The sequence below is a fragment of the Pocillopora verrucosa genome, chromosome 3, assembly GCF_036669915.1.
Source record: "Pocillopora verrucosa isolate sample1 chromosome 3, ASM3666991v2, whole genome shotgun sequence".
In the NCBI taxonomy this organism is placed as follows: domain Eukaryota; kingdom Metazoa; phylum Cnidaria; class Anthozoa; order Scleractinia; family Pocilloporidae; genus Pocillopora; species Pocillopora verrucosa.
This window is the reverse complement of record NC_089314.1, coordinates 16,977,457-16,997,088: the sequence shown is the minus strand read 5'-3', so window position 1 is coordinate 16,997,088 and position 19,632 is coordinate 16,977,457. Positions and strand designations below refer to the sequence as shown.

The following is a 19,632-nucleotide window of genomic DNA, read 5'->3' as shown; positions in this document are numbered from 1 at the left end:
GCAACAAGTCAAACAATACTACAACTAAAAACATGACCACAAATAGACAAACAGAAACTTATCAATGATTGAAAGCTGACATAATCAAGCGCTATCAAAATGTGTAAAGCGCTCGTTGTAGCGGGGTTTGATACAAACAGAAACCCACAGGCAGCGAAGATTTGGGACTAGTCTATAGACTGAGCATGTGCAAGACTGTTTGCAGCTGATTATTATCATCTATTTTGACACGCTAGTCTTTGAATGTGGCTAGTGTTTCACCAACTACCTCTTTCTTTGAAACTGGATGGTGTCTTCAGGTAAGTCACGGCCTCTGTGCAGCGATAACTCACTGAGACAGGTGCCTTTTCTACTGGACTACAAGGATGTCATGTTTATTTCCCAATTCAGTTTTTTTTGGTCTTCTAACTCTGGTTAGTTCCAGCATTTGTTTTATGCTTCCCCTTTGCCTCTCGACAAGTTAATATAGCAATAAATATTTTGAATACAATACTCAGTTCGCTTACCTTCTTCATGGTCAGATGATTGTACGACTGGCCTCGTAAATGTCATGAATACATCAACAATTTCACTTTGGACCTTTTAGCAAAAAAGGAGGGAGTCAAATCGCAGAAAATTAGCCACAGTGTCTGTAAACTACCCGCTATCATCCTTCGTCAGGACAAACAACAGCATCTATTGATGCAAAATTCACTACAGAGAATTGACCAGTCATGATAAGTGAAATCCGTAACGATCAATATTCAACAGAGGTTGATAGATACACTTTCAGAGACAATGATACAAATATGGACAACGTACAAACAGTTCAAATTAACTGCTCTCCCACTAATTCGAAAAGAAACATAAAAATCTCGCAGATAAAGAAGACATTCCAGCTTTACCTCTCGTTGTCCTTCTTACCAAAAGTGGAACACTGCCCTTCCCGTAACTTCTCTTACCCGATTCCAATTCTACTAAACTGGATTCTAGTATACTCACGACCAAACGACTCAGCAAGTGTTCTTGAAACAGCGTCATTTTGGCTGGGAGATGAGTCAGCGGTCGTCATTTACCGATACTTTTTGCAAAGATGTCATAATGGCGGAAAACAGAATATTAGAGGTATTTTTCCTCACTTTCCCAGTTTACCCTTGTAAAACTGCACTAACTAATACTGTAAGACTTCGCTCTGAAGATGGGTTAACGCTAAAAACCACGGTCAGCTTTGAAACTCTTAACGGTAGCCAATTCACGTTATCAACTCAGTTAATAATACCAAATTACCGTCCAAAAGGAAGGACGACTACAGTTACGGTACATCAGAATGTTAAAGACTCTTAATTCATCCTCACCTTGTGAGCAAGACTACTAAGTTGTCCTGTCATTGGAGCTGTGCACATCACAGTATGAAGTACCATCATTGCCTTCATAAGTCTTCTATCTTTAAACTGGTATTTACCACTGTTCAGCAGCTCTATTAGAAGGGTCTTCACCAGTGCAAGAAGAGGCGTTACCATAGAAACCATTACTAGGGGAGGTCCAGTGTGTAGGGGTTGCCCCTGCCTCCAGGGGCGGAGAAGGAAGTCTCCTAGTTTTTGAAACACGTTGATAAACACGTCCATGGCATTTGCAGAGAACAGCTCAATGCAGGCCAAGTTGTGGTTGAGATCTTTCTGAATCACTGCCATGACAAAAAAAATTGAGCAGTTTAATAGTTCATAACAAGAAATCACACACGCAGTGATAGTCCCTAATTTTGGAGCCTTGTGTCCAGTACAGTGAGATTCTTTGTTCAGAGTTGATTCAAGATGGGAGCGTTTCTTGTTGTTGCACATAAAACAGTTAAAGTCACCAACCCACAAAGGAAACGATTTTGAAAATAAGCTGTATGTACACCATTTTTCCTGAACGCTTAAAAAAATGTTTTGAAAGACATAAAAACACGATAGCTTCTACTTGAAGTGAAAATATACTCAAACATTCGTATTTGGTCATAATCGGTTCCTAGAATTTTACAGATTTTCTCAAGCTTCACCCTCGGAAAACGAAAGTAATCATCTCTTTGGGGAGTTCACCCTCAGGTTACGACATTGCGCCAATAACTCAATTTAACAGACCACCTTGTTAACCAACCTTCAGTTGTGTTTGACTTCTCCACAGGACAGGCAAGGTACCTTAGGACTCGGACAGCCATCAGTACTCCACTTGCTACACTGGGTGTGACATTCATCTCATCCAGATGACTGATCAAAATGTAACAAAAGAGATAACAGTTAAGAATACTATGAAAGACAATTGGGCAAGACACCCACTGGGTAGATCCAAAGGTTTGGGAGGGATTAGGGACTATTATCTGTGGTAGTGCTTTCCCTTTTTGCTTACCATAAATAAAACATATATCAGGGCTTGAACCCAAGAAGACCTAAGTTCAGCTAACTAAACATTGGCCACTGGTCTCCTTCTTAGGATTCTTTATGTGGTATGGATTGCTATTTGAATCTGCGGACTAAACATTTCTTGTGCAAGAGTAAAAGAAAAATATTACCTTTTCACAAATTCTACTAATTTGCCGATGCCTGACATATCAAACTTGATATCTTTCAAAGCAACCAGCCAATGGCCCAGTTCGGTAATTGAAGAGTCCGCATCCACTGAGAGAAAAACATAAATGGAAATTATCCATAACGAAAAAAGAAAGACGAAAGAATTAGAAGAAGCACAAGAGATGACACGGTTTGAGGAACATAGGTTACCTAATTGATCGATAAGAAGTTAGAAAATTGTGTTCGAATTGAGTTCTCATCCGTTCATTCAAGTCTCTACGAATAATCTGCCTGACTGTGTTTTAAAAGTTCTCTTGATATTCCGGTTTTGTCTTAAAGCTTACACCGGAAATGAACGCTGAGAATAAAAGGCCAATTAAGTCTGTAATTTGGACGTAAGAGATAAATGGTCAATCCAGTATTACAAGACCATTCGAAAAGACTTTGGGTCGGTTCTTTACACGAATTCTATCCCGAACTACGGTTTCACGCAATCAGTGGGCCTCAGGCGTTCTCTATAAGAGGGTTGAGTTAATAAAATGAATGTTCTTCCACTCTTAGCCTTCGGTCCTCTTACCTCTGTTCACAAAAATAAATGTTCAGATAAAAGGTTCAGCTAAATTGAGGATTTTTTGTGACGCGGTTTTGTTAAACTACGGCAAAACTTTGTTTAAATAATCAGACCATTGTGTTTTGCTTAGGTGTGATGACGCGTTATTGATCCACGAAACCCTCTTCAGCCCCGTTCTTCTTAACTTGGAAAATCATCCGTAATTAGTTTAGGGTCATCTGAAATAAATAGAAACTTGTCGCAAGCAAGCATATTGAGTTAAGATGTCACTAGATCATTCTCTACGATCCCTCTCTGGACTCTCAGTACCAATAATATCCAACAATAAAAATAATTTTTCTTACCTCTTTCTGTGACAGCCGTGAGTCTCGGAGCAAGCTTGGATAACATTTCCACATTCTCAGATACTGCAAAAGGTAAAAACGTTTTTAAGCTAACAGACATCTGATGATAAAATATCCAATCTACTGCCCGTAACTGCTAAGCTGGTCACTGCGCACAATTTATGTCAGTACACACACCTATGACGATAATACTCACATTTTACAGTTAAAAGAATCAACACCGTGGCGTATCTCGTTGACACACATTTCTTCAACTTAGCATCGTCTTTTGCATCTCCTAATTAAAAAAAAAAAAAAAAAAAAAAAAAAAGGTATCACACATTATATTTCCATCATTTTCACAGTGATGAAATAAAGAAAATGAAAAAAATATTAATGGAAACCATCCAGTATTTAAAATTATGGCCACAGAAGTTACTAATCAAAGTTCAGCATACTATTTTCAAAGATACAACGATCATCAAAAGAGAGACCTACCGGTAGATTCCACAAACGGAAGTAGAGCACTAAGATTTGTTTCCAAGCTGAGAACAGACACTACTGCAGCTTTACCTACGAGAAGAAAACAAGCGCACAAAAATTGACAAGACTGTCTTATTATCTTGAAAAAAATGGTCCGCTGTTTGGCTGTGTTGTTTGAAAAGTGAAACACAGATAATGAACAGCAAGGGAATCATCAACTAACGGATATCGTCTCGATAGAACGCCAAATTCTCAGCACGAAAAGAAAAAACAGAAATGTAATGACACCAGTCAAGAGAATTAGATTTAAGATCTTGAGAATTTAAAGGGGCCCTCTGGTTGAAATCCATCAAAGAAATAGGTCATTAGTAAAACAGTCTAAGCATCTGAACCATTCATCGCAAATTGCTGAATTTTTGCAGGAAGCAAGTAGACAGCTCTGCGTACATTTGCACCAGCCGGTAACGAAGTCGGCCACATTAATGTATTCTTAATTACTATATTAACATCAAAAACTAAAAGTAATGATCCCTCTAAGGTACGTGACTGAAATAAACTACATATCCTTTAACAACATCATTACAACTCACCAATGGCTGTAAAGGTCATGGAGTAGAGAGTGTGTAAAGTAGAAAGCAGATCAGCTCCGTCCATGTCATTTGGCAGCAAATCTTACGGGAAAAGATTTCACATCAGACTGAATATTACATCAAAATACAGCGACGTAATCGCTGTCAAGCCATAACACATGGTTGACAAAATTGATAAGATAAATTTGGGTTTTCGACTGTGGCCATGTAGAAACAAGATTCAATACAATATTAAAAATATGTCGGAAAAGAAGTTGAAAGAAAATTACCTGGAGTGAGGGATGTAAGCAGTTGATCCACAGCTTGGAGAGTCTGGAATGTCCCGTAAATAGAAATAAATATTGAAATAAAATGAAACCAAATTACACGAAACCCTTACAAGTTTTCAAACACTTTCAAATACTCCTTTCAATAGCTACAATTCCACACTTTCAACATCACCAAGAAAAGTTAGTAATTTCAAATTGCTGAATGACGTCCCTATTTCCTGTTAAACGTTCTTTCAATAATAACTGAGGTAAGAGGAACAGAGTTTATAAACTTTACCTGCAAATGATAAATCAGCAAAAGTCCCAGATGCTGGGGAGTGCAAGAGTCAGCTGCAGTTGTATCTCTGAGGATTTCCTAAAGAGTGTGAAAATAACAAAATAATGCAACGAATGCTGATAACCCAAGAAAATTTGATAATCCTTAGGCAATGAAAATAATAAATTATGCATACCTAATAATACTAATAGTAAGTAAACTGTAATATACATTATAATAATATATATTCTGAACGATACATCTGACAATACTTACATTCAGTGGGGCTGCATCACTGTGGTGAATATCAGCCTCCTGAAATCAAACTCAGTGTCAGAATGTTATTGCCAACTGGTTGGAAGGTATGTGGACAAGTAGGTAAGTATGAAATATGTTGGTCTGCAGCTGATATCGGGCAAGCAAGTGGGAAGAGAGAAGGTGGGTAGTGAAGGGGAAACCAGTGAGAAAAAAAAATAAATGGTGAAAGAATACATGTACTTATCAAAGGAATCACAGATAGTACACCAAATATTGTTTCTACGTGCAGAAACACAAGTCAGATTAGTAGTTCATCTATTATCTTGGCTTAGTTACCAAGCCTTTGAATGGGAGTGAGGCTAAAGGTGACCTTCTTAGGGAAAATTTAATTCAATTCACTATAATTTAAATGGAAAGTAAGAAAGACACTTACCGTTGTTTGAGTGAGGACACGGATAAGACCATTTATAGTGTCAGGATGAGAGGAAAGGAACAACAAACCTGAAAGTGAAAGAGTACAGTTTGATCAAAACTAGGCTAATAGCACACCAAGCTAGCCACTTGAGACTACAATGATCAAAATATCATTAATTATTCAGAATCAACCTAAAAAATATCAACCATTATTCTAAATTCACTTTGCCCACTTACAAGAGAAACACAAAATCTAGTGCCAAAAACTAATATCACAAGACAACACACATACCACAATCTCATAGTGAAGACACTGAATTGAAATAAGTAAATGGTACTTCTTATCAACTCCAAAAGTAACCAGTTATATTTTTGTATACACCTTGATCAAGGGCTGGTTTTCTACAAGATAAGCACTTAAAGCAGTGTTTACAGGTTCTGTTTCCTTTTTCCAATAGACCACTACTCATGTCACTTGCCAAACCATAGTTAACAGAGTAGAATGGTTAATGAACCTAACATATTTTGTAGTTATGTGTTTGAAATGAATTTTGAGGACCTGATCATGCTTCATGTTCAATAACAATCCACTCACAATAGAGTAACAGACCAATCAAAGCATCTCACTACTTCTGTAAGTTACCATGCATGACCACAAAAACAGAAGATTGTGGAAAGTCAGAGAGAAGTCCAACCTCAACTTCCACTTGGTGTTTTTACTTTGAATTTTTTCCACCTCACATAACCATTCCCTTCAAGTAACTGTGTCCTGACAAAGAGCCTGGCACAGACTTTAACTACCAAAGTTAAAATAACCAGTAAGAAGCAGTCAATTTACCTTGCTGTGACTGTAACAATGTAAAGAAGAAATCTCTAATTGGCCCAAACACTGCAGGATGACAACCAGCTGTTGAGGACATCACAACCAGAATGGACTCCAGAAGGCGACTAAATTAACAAAAACAGAGAGAGTTTAAAAATGCTTGCATTCGCCTACTGTACTAATATGGTTAAGTCTTAAAGCTAAACAGCCTGTAACTGAATTGCTTATCTTTGCTTTATGCAAAACTTAGCACCTAAGGGTAAAGTTACTCTCCCTGAATGAGAAGCTGGTTCATTGCAGATTATCACCAAGGATCTTATCCAATTTCCCTAACAATTCTGCAGCACCCATTGGTACTCCTGGGGGAACAAGACATAGTGAGAGTATTGTGTCTTGTCTCAAGAATGCAACCCATAATACAACATAAACCAGGCCAAGCCTCAAGCTAAGGTTTCTTGCTCCAAAATCAAGTGCCATAACCACTACTGCTACTAACAGTACATTGCAGTGTCCCACAGGATACCACTAGAAGTGCAACTAAAATCCTCTGCTGTTCACTAAAAACACTTTTAAAAGCAATAAATTCAATTACCGGGCCTTGAAGAAGTGAAACAATACTGGGTAAGGATCTTTAGGAGATTTATCAAATCCTGTGATCTTTGCTGAGGTAGGAAATGCTTTCACAGGAGCCTGAACCTAAATAGGAAAAATCAGTGCATTAATCCTCATACTCCATTACTACTGTCTAGTAGTAATATACTGTATGTCAAGGTAGAGGAGTAATTTTATCCGATCTATCTTGTAAGACCTTGCTATTTGAGCCTCCTTTGTTGGTTAGCAGAAAGTGGGTTAACCCAATGACTCCAATAATTGACATACACAACTAAGCTGTGTGGCTGTTTTTTCCCCCTCTAAGAAGAATTTTGGGCCTCAATTTTTCCCTTATGTCAGAGAACTAATTAAGTAATCAGAATCTGTCTTTGGCACATACATTTTGATGATTTAAGGACCCTGAGGTTACTGGTATGGTGAAAAGCTTTAAAAACCTGACTTATTCTCTGATTGCCAAAAAAACAGACACCCGTAACCACAATGTTCCCTTTCATGACTTTCTTCACCTGAATGGTCAGACTATGTGATCAAATTCTCCTTTGGACAAACATATTCAAAGTGAAGAACAAGTAACCACTTTTTTTCTCTATAATATCACAATACTTAATCAGTTTGTTTTCAACTTCTTCACCCTTTAACCCCTCAGGCTGACTTGCATCTAATTTTTCACTATGGTATCACTGCTGAATCAAAAAGCACAAACTTGAACAGCTCATGATTTTTAGCAAACTGTCCCTTGTCAGTGCCATTGGAAGTGTATAGAGAACAGTATGGACAATATACATGCTGGTGGTGTTAAGGGAGGATGTACAAGTAACTACATTATTTTACACACAATTACGATATTCACAATAAGACTGCATGTAACTGTCACATATCATCTGAATTCAATAAACTTACTATCAACTGCTGAGCCTGTTTAAGGTAGATACAGATCTCTTCCAAGGTGCTTGCAAGGATCTCTATCATCTCTGTGTTAAGGGGTTGTTCTCGTTCACCTGAGGCTAACCCTGATGTATCCATGGCAATGTCAGGATCAGGGGACATCACATCAGCTGCATGCTTGGTTTCAGTTACCTCACCAACTGAGTCTGTTTCAGGATCTGTCTGCCTTGGACTGGGAGTTGTTTCAATAATTCTGTACAAACAGCAAAGAAAACAATTTGTGATACACCTACATGTACCTGGTGTGCCATGCTGACTGATTGATTTATTGACTAATACTGAAGACCTGACACAATAAAAGACTGACTTAACAATTGAAGGACAAAATGACTAACTTATTAACTGACTAAATGACTGAATGACACACTTGCTCACTCAATTACTGCCTGCCTACCTAAAGAACAGACTGATAGCCAGACCAACCCCAAAAAACACATACAACAACTGCATTACAAGAATGGTAACAAAATATTGCCATGTTGATGTACAGTGTATGGAAGTCCTACTGACAGCTGTTAACAGAGCTAGCTTGGTACAAGAACTTATATCAACAATTCTCTAAAGAAAGTAGAAAATAAAAAAGATACTAAAAAAATTTAAAAAAGCAACCTGAAAACAAATTGTATGTTTTAGAGTACATCAAAAATTACTTACTTGTCTACAGTTTTCTGCAAAAGTGCAAGCAATTCATACAAATGGACTTTGCGAGCAAGGGCTGAAGCAGATTCTACCACACGTACAGTCTGTTGTTAAAATAAAGATGAGTCAGAAGAACCATACGGTAACTGCAGTAATATCCAAACCAAAGTGAAACAAACTGAACTCAACTAGAATTATCATTTATCAATTTCATTGTCATTATTTTACAAAAGAAAGCTACCTGATCAGCAAGAAGAAAATCAACAAGTTGCTGGTAACTTTTGGATTCTTCCTTGACAGTGTTTTCTTCACTCTCCTTGACCTTAAAAATTACAGACATCATCATAAATTTCAACTACTGTCACACACTGACCAAATGGAGCACTTATGACATTGGTAGTGATGCATTTGCTGCTTAATGATTACACATCTAAGTTTTGATTTTTCAAACTGCCTGCTAATTACCATCATGATGATAGAATGTTACCACCTATGAAGCTATGAAAGATTTCAAGTCAAAAATTACACTGATTTCACCTGTACACTCTGAGAAGTAACCATGCACACTAAATGCACTTGCAAAACCAAAAATTCACTTCAAAATCATTTGGATGCTTACCTTGGCATCTTCATCCCATCCAAGAAAATGTTCCATTCCAATGTAGGAATCTGTAGTGTTGTCAATGGCTATAACATTAAAAAAATAAAGCACAAACCTTTTGTAAAAACAGAATTTACCAAGGAGAATTTTTGTTATAGTTACATAATTTTACATAAATGTATCTGCATGTATTCTACAAAATAAAGTAAATACTAAGTGACAAATATGAGGTATTCTTTTTTATCAGAGGGAAATACACCAAATCTACTTGATTGGTCCTAATTACACACCAACATCAGTATGCATATTCTCCAAACTGTTCTCTATACAATTCCTAAGGTGCTGACAAAGAGAATTGTTTTACAATCAAGGGTGTCTTTAGTTGGTGATCATTTCCTTCACTCTTGTGACCTTAGTGTGTGATTCAGGGGTGATATTGTTAAGAGAAATTAGATGCTGGTCACTCTTAGAGGTTTAAGGGTGAATATAAGTAAGCATGTAGTGTACATTCTAAATTGTTTTTCTTTGTTACACTGGTTGTTCTTAATATTTAAAATCATACTTAGGTAAGAGTTGTGGTTAATTTTTTTTTCATCTGTTTAAATTTCCAAATCCCTTTGGCTTTTATCTATTTGTGACTTTTTAAACTGAAACAAGGAAAATAATAGTCTAACTGGTTTATTATAATAAATGAAAAATTTAATCCTTAAAGGATATTTTACACCACAGCATAAAACATTCCTTGTAAAGTTGAAAGTTGATAATATTGTAAATTCATTCACAAACATTTGACATAGATTTGCACCTGATAGTCAGCATAAATCTAACCAGTGTAAGTGAGCTAAATCAGCTCTCTACAAACATTACAATTGAAAAAATTTACCAGTAACACTGACCTTGCAGAGTCAACAATTTCATTGAAGAGGACATGTGTTCTGTTGTTAGAAGTTTACCAAGAGACTCCTGAACCCCAGCTTCCTGAGGGCAAATAAAACATTTTTTAACTTGGCTTCAGTATGCCACAAAATTAATATACATGTTTGTTACTAACAGCAGCATGAAATTGCAACCTGTCACATGACACCACTCCAGAAAGATGAGATAATCAAACAGAAGTATGGTCTTTTTTACAGCATGGCTTGTATTAAATACATTGCACATCCACAATTAAAGACTGTTTCAAAAATTTTCCAAACAGTTTTTCTTCATTTTCCAAGTTATGGGTCATACCATATGGCTTAAGACCAATAGCTGTTACTAACGAATTGTGCCTGAATTGAAACTTTTCCATCCCTAAAAATGTTCTGGTCAAAGCCACCTTGCAAATGACTTAACAAGAAGTTGAACAGTAGCCACAGATTGGAAAAAAAAAACAAGTTGTAAATGGTCTTTACTTCCCAAACTTTCCAAGCTTTTTAAATTGCTATCTATGCAAATTTCCATAGTTTACTTATTTTTGACCATTTCATTCCCAAGATCTTGTTACTGTCTGCAATACAACTCTTATAAAGTCAGTTTGAAGAATTTGGTATTGGATCAACTACTAATCCCATAATTAACAATTTCCTTGATTCTTGTCACTTTTCTGTTAATATTGTAGAGAGAAATTCTGTCTTGGTCACTTACGGGAGTTTGAGGGTTGAGAATTCTGGCTTCTTTCTTTCCATATCAAGATGGTTCACTTATATATTGTTAGTAGTACTCAGTCATGTACATGCAAATGAAAAAATAAACAAAAAGTCTCACTATCAGAAAAGAAGAAACTTCTGATCCACAGGAGCACATTGCACCAACAAGCTTCAGTCCTGCTTTTAGCAATCGAATGTTAGCCTGTTGGCAAAGATCAAACAAACAACAATAAATATAATGGGAAAAGATTAAAGTACACTTGAAAAGCAAGCAAGTTTTACTTGAAGTCAGCTTAGTGAAAGATGGTCTGTTACCAAAGAAAATGGTTACTGAAAATCAAACTGCAAGTATGTGGAGCAAACATACATGTAAGGTACTAGTTACAGAAAACAACTTTCAAAGGATGGTCGTAAAGGATTCAAAACACAGAGAATAGGCCTATGCATAAAAAAAACCTGCATCTCAAGTAGTTTAAATGTATAATTATGTTACACTGCACATAATCTTTTTCTTTTGTCAAACTACAGTCTATTTTGCAAGTCTGAGGAAAGGACCATGACTCATGGCAGGTTCATCTGTTTGTTTTGTAAAAACAGACACAGAACTTACAGCTATAGGAAGTTTCTGAGCCATCTCAACATCCAAGGAATACAAGATCCATTCAATAAGTTTCCTCTTCACTCCTGTAAAGTAAAAGCAATTTCATTATATTTTTGGTTTTGTTTTCTTCTTCTTTTTATTCAGTTTCATTGCCACAAAAAATGCAAAAATGGCTCAAAGCAGAATGAACTGGAGCACAAAAACAAACCCTCTTTTTGTTCACTTCTTGTAAGAAAGGCCTGCAAAAAAAGGAGACTACTTTGGCTGGGTTTCATGATATAGTAACTAATTCAAACATTATCCTCCTTCCAATTGTTTGCACATACAAGAGATTACAAAAATTATGCACATTACATAACATCAGAACATAACACAAATACAATCAAGAAAGTTACTTTGATTCTTAGAAAATAATTCGCTATCAAGCAAAAGATCTTCCCTTTTAGGCACATGTACAATAATTATTTTTATGATTGTTTAAAATAAGAATTAAAATCCTTAAGACATACCAGCCCTGGAATAAGAAGTCTGGGTATTTCCTCAAGTTGCTCAATCCATCTGTTGGAATTTGATTAATATTTGTTTTTAGAGTCACAATCCAGTCACTTCAACTGCTTTTTAAAAAGGCAAAGACTAAATTTACATTTTTTTGTGTGTGTACTTACTTCTTATTCCTCTCAGAAGTGCAACACATTTCCACATGTTCAAACAATGTCTGTCCCTGCAGTTTTATAGAGGAAAAACATGTATTATATCTTTTTATTTTTCACTTATTACAACCATACCCACATCAAAGTAATCACTGAATTTGTAATACTGTTCTAGGAGGCAGGTCTTGCACTTAAGTCAAGTGAGCTGCGCTGCTCATTAGTAAGATTATTTAACTTCGGTATCTTCCTGAGTGGGATGCTTCTGGCATTAATTTTTAAGGTTTCTTTGAAATTTTGTTGGTAAATGTACCTATTAATCAACATTCCTTGGCAGAGAGAAAATGCAGTGAGAGTTGCTTGTCTAATGCCAGTCAACACAAACACACTATCCTTCACCAGAGGTCCAACTTTGACCTTGCAATCCAGAGCTAGCTCAGGTACACCAACCATTAGTACCTCATCTCTATCTCAAATAGAGTATGCAGGGTCTTATCAGGTTAACCCTTTCGTTCCCAAGATCTCATTTTTCACCACAATTGGTAGTAATTGAAATCTGATTGGCAAATTTGCTGTTGTGGATATGAGTACAGGCAATGCTACTAGTGTCAATGTGTCGCGTAATGGTCACACTCTGAAAGAATTGTTTTATTTGACATTGATATGGTGGCTGCAGCTTGTGAGTCCACATTATACTTTATAGAAATGATGTCTTGATCACTCATGGGAGTTTAAGGGTTGACCCTTCCTTGATCCTTGCACTCCTATGGTCTAAAAGCCAATTCTCCCCCCACAAGTGAGATACATTTCTTTGTTGGCTGGTCATGAGAATTTGAAATTGAATCAGGGCAACATCTAAAATTTTATGATAACTTTAATTTGTACTCTGGCTGTTGTTCTCACTTACCAAGTTCAGTTGCTGCTCATCTAAGGAGCCTTGGGGAGTATAAAGAGACATAAATCATCCAGGTGAATTTGTCAAAAGCAAACTCAAAAATTAACATCTAATCACACATTCAAACATTGAAAGAAACATTTTTTAAAAGAAATGTAGTAGCAATTTTATAATAAGAGAAAATCAGAATATTCTCTTAACCTAAAATAATTGAGCTTGACCCATTCAAAATTAGTTGGAAAATTATGTGTAGTTGGTAGAGAATTCTACATTGTTCCTCTAAACTTACTGGCAGTAGTGGATGTTGAAACAAGCCACTTACTGGAATCATCTTTAACTTTCAGTAGAGCACTTTCATATTCTGTACCATCTGGAGGACTAAATGTCTAAAGGAAAAAACAGAAAAAGACATCAGAAAATGTCAATACAACAACATAATACTAATTTATGGCTAAATGTCATAGTTTCTTCCCTGGCCGATATTTTTTTGCATTGGAACTCAGTAAATTTGTTGATCAAAAGAGCATAACATTCACAAAATACAAATACAAGCAATGAACTTACGGTCAAAGGTGACAGGTCACATTGGTAGGGATTAAAACTAACAGACACTGACATCCAAGCATCTTCACTATAAAGATCAAGATCACCAAACTGTACATCCTGAAAAACAAATGTTACCAGTTTAAATTACACACCAGGGGTATAATGTACCTTGGGCTCAGAGATTAGAGAAAAGGACAACTCCTCAATCAATCTCACAGTAGCAGTAACAAATTGCACCAGGAATAAAAGATGGAAAGACAGTTTGAGGTGACCTGAAGATCTGGTTGTCACAGAGGTGTATTTCTACCAAATAAATTTAGTATCCACAAATCAAATTAAGAAAAATTGATTTTATACTCACTGCGTCATCTATTGTTCCATCATCCATCTCCTGCAATTGAGTGCATTTTAATTTTTAAGCACATTTTTCTAATTGTAAGGCACAATTGATCATAAACTGATGTTACACACTGTAATTTGCACTTATCACAATTTACCATCACAGTTTCAAGATAAAGATAACTGGCAATTATCAGTGTCTTAGAAATCCCAGTGCTCACAAAAAATGACTAATCGGAAATCAAGGATAAGAACTACACCACACAGAGCAAAAAAAACAAAACAACAACAACAACAACAACAATAAAAACAGGAAATTTGATGGCTGCAAAGGCCCTGACTCAGCCTCTCCTGAAGCTTTTGAGAACTTGCCCAGTGAAACAATGTATAAGGTAATAAAAAAGTAATTAATAATAAATATTTAATCATAATAATAATGATCATGATAGTAATAATAATGACAGAAAGAGAACTATAATATTTGGAGCTGATTTGGTTGGCAGTAGAGGATGTGAACTTTAGAATTGTGTTCTGTACAATATGTATATGCTTCCTTGTATATTATTACAAGTCACATTCACTGTTTTGCAAGTGTTTTTTAGACACACCTCTTCATCACTAAGGATTTCTTCATAGCCATCCTATTTGAGAAAAAAAGCATTTAAAAAATCAAATGAAAAATCAGCTCATGAAAAGAAGTATATACACTGAATGAAAACAGAAAAAGGCCACTATAATCTTCATTACTTACTGGTTCATCAATGTCCTCTTCATCAGACATAAACAAGTTTGAGGGTGATCTGTCAGGTGTGAGTGGCTCGAACAAGTCATCTGGAGATTGGTTACCAGACTCTGTACCAGCTGGTTGCTATAGTAACAATTAATCACAATGTATAGGGTGCAGTGTTAGAGCATGACAAATTTGGAAAAAAAAATTGGATTTCTAGTAGTTTGAAGAATCAATCTTTATCTTCTCATCAAAATTGTGAAGACATAATGGTGACTTTGAAAACTGTAGTAAAAATACTAAGTTGCTGCACCCACCCCAAATGCCACTGTGATTACCCACTTAGCAGGTAATAATCATTTGACCTTGCATACATTTAAATGTACCCCCCACCCCAATATAACTTTACTAAGAACATAGACTGTTTCCCTCGTAAGATTCACTTTGACTTAATGTGATCAACAACCTCACCATGGCTAAGGCCAGTAGAATGTCAAGAACATCTGCCAATTGACAGCACTGTAACCAAACAGAGGTTACAAAAAACTTCTACTCCTGTCTGTTGCCACCATAACAGTTGCTTTTGCTTCACCCTCAGTGTTTACCAAAATGAAGTCATGGATAACACTGAGGGTCCCATGTAAAAAATCAAATAGTTTCCCAAAGAGACATGGAGCCAAGTATGATATTACCTCCTCCCTTGGGGACCCTGGTGGAGTAGTTGGCTTGGCAGCAGTACTTTCACCAACAGTTGCCATTGCACTCTCGGGGGATCCTGGTGGAGATTTTATTCTAGGTGGTGACTTTGACTGAGTTCTTTCCCTCTCCTTCCCAGCTTTTCTTTCTTCTTTTGCATGCCACTGCTCATCTCTCTTCTCCTTCGATTCAGTGGTTCTCTCAAAGGCTCTTTCATCTGGACTCTTCTCAAAGAGAGCTGAGTCAGAAGGACCTCTCTCAGCACTCCTCTCCCTTCTTAATGACCTTTCTGGACCTCTATCATGATCTCTTTCAGCCCTCTCAGGTACTTTTTCAAAGGGTACTTTCTCTGTATCCCTGAGCACTCTTTCAATATCCCTATCAAGGCCTCTTGTTTCTACAATGACTGGGGGCCTATCAACTCTTGGTTCTGCGCGTGTTTCTTGAGGACGTTGATTGACATCAGTGAAGAGACCATACAGACTAATGGTGATTCTATTGTACCACCCACGCAGAACCACCACATCAGTTGCACCCTAATCAAAACAATTCAAACCAAATGTAGTTGAAAAGTAGTTATATTATTACTAGTAATAATAAAAGGTTTGAAACCAATATCAATTTTGTTTGTCAGAGATAGGAAATTTAACAAGAGAGTAGCCTTATATCCGTTTTACTACTCCAAACCATTTTGTTAAATTTGTTCTTATATTTGCACTTCCCTATAAAGTGATTATCAAATCATAGCTGGTGACCAAGTGCAAAGAAGGACAGCAGATAACCTACTTTGCAAACCCACATGCAGCCACCACACTTTTTCCATGATCAATTTGGCCATATACAAAGCACAGCCAAGGTGTTAAACTTGGGACAACTGAGAACAAATCTGGGGAGTAACAGGGTGGAGGGCTTGAACACAAGGGCACCAAAGTATGAGCACAGCACCCTCACCACTCAGCAACCCCCAACCAAAATTGACTGTAAAAAGTCTTACCTTAGAATTGGTAACCAGCTGAAAATTGTTGGGTTCTTTATACTCTAGTCTAGAAAATAAGGCAAATTAATAAAAGAACTGTTAATAACAATATTTCTGTTTTTCTCTCCTTTTAATTAACAACCAGAGAGTCTTTGACAGAAGTAACAACTGCAAAAAGATGAAAATAAAAAATACTTTTTTTGTCACTTACTGTCCAAGTCTTTCAAACACTACATCTGCAGGCCTGTCTAGATTCCGAATGAATAGATCCAGCTTAAAAGAGGGAGGATGGGTCTCTCTGTAAAGAAAACATAGTTAAGTCATTTTATGCCAAGTAACTCAAGAAGTGTTGCCAAGTGCTAATTCCAAGCAAGTTTTGCTAGCTGAGAAAGTGGTGAAATCAAAATGCTAATTGTAAACCCTAGGTATTTAACACATGAAATATTTTAAGAAGTCATGAGAGCTGCCAAAGTTTACAATTCTAGACTTTTCTTTTTTAACAGATATGGTGATATCTAGTATTAGAAGTTACATACCCCATTTTCTCTCTCTCACTAACAGCAGCATGGACTCTGTGTCCTGCAGGTATGACCCTTACTTCCTGGATACAGACGGGTCTTGGAAAGCTGATCAAGTCAAGATGCATTTCCTGTAGAGAATATACCAATAAATTAAGTAATCACTCACAGGTATTAACCTTTTGAATCCCAGAAGTGATTAACCCATAGCTTCTCACTATATTATCTATACAATATTCAGTAAACAACAATTGGAATTCTCAAACTCGTCACATAGGAGGTGTTATCTTCATCTAAAACCAAATTAGTGTGACTAGTTTACATGGAAATGTGTAGTAACCAAAGGGGAAATTAACAATCAGATCTTGAAATTTTAAGGGTTAATACCCTTTTGATGAGTTTCCTAGCCTTGTAGTGCAGACCTAATTTATGTTGGTTTGCTCCACCAATATCATCATTTTGATATTTGAACTCATAAAAAAATATGACTGTGTTCAGTAATCTAACCAATTAAGAACAATCAAATGTGACCTTCCACGGGAAAACATACAGTACAAATGTTTTCAAACGGCTTCCATTCACAAGCCATTTGTCAGCCGTTCAGAAAAATTTGCATCTGTTTGAATGGCTTCAGTTATCTGTTTGTTGTAAACATCAGCCTGTTTGAACGGCTTGGTCATCCGTTTGTCGAAAACATCAGCCCATTCAAACAGCTTGGTCATCATTTGTTGAAAAACATCAGCCTGTTTGAAGGACTCGGACTATTTTCCATCAAACGACTTGTATCTTCTGTTTGGAAGGTTCAGGATTGGATAGTGTTGCATTACCTGTCACACAGGTCTACTTTATGCAAATGTCACAAGATTGTGTTATATTAAATCCAGAAATGGAATCATGCACAGAATAATTATGTTTACCATATTGAAATCACTGTCAAAAGAAACAATAAAGGGAACAATTTGGCAACATGCAAAGCTACTAGAAAAACATTGCAGTCGCATTTTTGTGCAATAAAGTGGCAATAAACACTTGACACAGCAAAGATAAACGATGACAACTTGACCTTCATGGGTTATTTAAGTTTTGCTTTTAATAGAAGATGCTGAAGTCTCTGTTTAACAAACTTAAATACTTTGTCAGGCAATTTTATAGCAGCTGTGGGAAGTCAATATTTTTATTACATCAAAACAATTGACTATCCGTTGAACCTACTTTAAATGTGAATCGGACCTGATCTGTCCATTTGTTCAGAATGATAACCTATCCATTCAGCTCTTATGGCAATTTTTTTCTTATGAGCGGTCTGAAATTAATCATAAACCCCTTCATCTGTCTATGTCAAGCCCTTCAATAACTTTCACAAGCCGTTCAGTTGTTTGGGTAACCTATTCGATAATTTTCACATGCCATTCAGTCGTTTGCATGACCCATTTGAAAATTTTGACAAGCTGTTCAGTCGTTTAGGTAACTCATTAAAAAATTTACATAAGCCCTTCAGAATACTCGATAGCCTGTTCAGCTGTTCGATAGCATTCGTTTGAATGGCTAAGTTACCTGTTTGTTACCCATTCTGTAGCTGTGCATTTCACCCATTAAATGGAAAGCCATTCGTGTACATTTTCCCGTGGAAGATCACAAATTAGATCAGTAATAACTAGCTTAGTTGCTTGTATCAGGAAAATACATCTTTGTCTGACTAAACCAAAACGTACATGAAAGGGTGATGGACAAAAACTGACCCCCAGTCCATATGCATATGACCTTCTTAAAGCTAAAAAGTCACAAAGTTTCATCGTAGTTTAATCGACTACACTTCCATGCACAAAATCTGAGTTGACTATACATCAATCTAGGCGAGGCCTGGCATTAGCTCATGCAGTCAGAGACAGACTCAGTCCAAAGAACTTGTTTAAAAATATCTGCTGATTCCAAGGCTCATTTTACCTCCATATCAAACAAAAAATTCGAAACCACTTTCCGAGATTCTCGGCATTACATATTGTCACAAAGTTTGGAGCTGATCGCAATTATAATCAGGGTGCAAGGCTTGCGATGCATTTTTCTCAGCGGAAGTGACTTAGTCACGCACATGCTGCACTATCTGACTAGCATGACGTAGAGGCATCAGAGATTGAGCATAAGTAGCGTAGGACCTTTCAAAAAAATTAATCACAGGATCACAAGGAAACGTTCTCGACCTGAAGCTGATCAACAGCTGGTTGGTAATACATTTGAAAAATATGCAAATTTGTGGCGTCGCGGGCAATGGCAAATTTGAAATACGAAAAACTTCCCGTAACATTGAATTTCCCTGGTTAAATTCACAGAGATCTTTTAACTAACCTCATTTTCAGGATGGCTGAATGTGTCACAAAAGAGCAAGACAGGATCCACAGCTTCAGGCGACATAGCCGCCATCTTGCTTTTTAGAACCACAATACAATGCGGGTCAACACCTACGTCGTGTATGTACATTGATGGAAGACATGTAAGGAACCGACGATCTGTACTTACTTTCGCGTAATGGACAAATCGCTTTCGCCGACGGCGCCAACTCAGTCATTCTGAAGATGACTATCGACTGTTGTCTACGAGATCCCTATCCTTGAAAAACGGATTAAATACAGATCTTCAAAATTCCCTGATATACTTGTGTGCTTACTATCCGATGTTGATTCCTTGACTGAAGAGATGCGTCTTGCCATGCCCTTTGCAGACATAGGTGACCTGACGAAATTACAATGGGAGGT

General features: G+C 36.8%; 1 protein-coding gene across 2 annotated transcripts in view; it reads right to left on the bottom strand.

Annotated features, from left to right (window-relative positions):
* The window catches only part of LOC131775457 (protein virilizer homolog), a 29,262-nt gene extending 9,956 nt beyond the window's left edge, over positions 1-19,306 (bottom strand). Inside the window, exons 1-35 of one of the 2 annotated variants that reach the window (XM_059091570.2) lie at positions 19,226-19,306; positions 16,901-17,013; positions 16,576-16,662; positions 16,383-16,431; positions 15,385-15,924; positions 14,717-14,833; positions 14,574-14,606; positions 13,988-14,017; positions 13,645-13,743; positions 13,370-13,466; positions 13,093-13,121; positions 12,204-12,259; positions 12,048-12,096; positions 11,747-11,777; positions 11,548-11,621; positions 11,056-11,139; positions 10,206-10,287; positions 9,328-9,395; positions 8,950-9,030; positions 8,724-8,812; positions 8,025-8,262; positions 7,105-7,208; positions 6,528-6,637; positions 5,709-5,776; positions 5,294-5,332; positions 5,039-5,116; positions 4,762-4,804; positions 4,493-4,573; positions 3,918-3,992; positions 3,637-3,717; positions 3,441-3,503; positions 2,528-2,633; positions 2,116-2,225; positions 1,335-1,663; positions 507-579 (exon numbers count right to left, since the gene is read on the bottom strand). In XM_059091570.2, coding sequence (XP_058947553.2) covers positions 507-579; positions 1,335-1,663; positions 2,116-2,225; positions 2,528-2,633; positions 3,441-3,503; positions 3,637-3,717; positions 3,918-3,992; positions 4,493-4,573; positions 4,762-4,804; positions 5,039-5,116; positions 5,294-5,332; positions 5,709-5,776; positions 6,528-6,637; positions 7,105-7,208; positions 8,025-8,262; positions 8,724-8,812; positions 8,950-9,030; positions 9,328-9,395; positions 10,206-10,287; positions 11,056-11,139; positions 11,548-11,621; positions 11,747-11,777; positions 12,048-12,096; positions 12,204-12,259; positions 13,093-13,121; positions 13,370-13,466; positions 13,645-13,743; positions 13,988-14,017; positions 14,574-14,606; positions 14,717-14,833; positions 15,385-15,924; positions 16,383-16,431; positions 16,576-16,662; positions 16,901-17,013; positions 19,226-19,300 — 3,481 coding nt within the window. In that variant the 5' untranslated portion in view covers positions 19,301-19,306. The remainder of the gene's footprint in view (positions 1-506; positions 580-1,334; positions 1,664-2,115; positions 2,226-2,527; positions 2,634-3,440; positions 3,504-3,636; positions 3,718-3,917; positions 3,993-4,492; positions 4,574-4,761; positions 4,805-5,038; positions 5,117-5,293; positions 5,333-5,708; positions 5,777-6,527; positions 6,638-7,104; positions 7,209-8,024; positions 8,263-8,723; positions 8,813-8,949; positions 9,031-9,327; positions 9,396-10,205; positions 10,288-11,055; positions 11,140-11,547; positions 11,622-11,746; positions 11,778-12,047; positions 12,097-12,203; positions 12,260-13,092; positions 13,122-13,369; positions 13,467-13,644; positions 13,744-13,987; positions 14,018-14,573; positions 14,607-14,716; positions 14,834-15,384; positions 15,925-16,382; positions 16,432-16,575; positions 16,663-16,900; positions 17,014-19,225) is intronic. The other variant, XM_066163230.1, reaches the window with a different exon arrangement.
* Between the last annotated feature and the right edge of the window lie 326 nt (positions 19,307-19,632).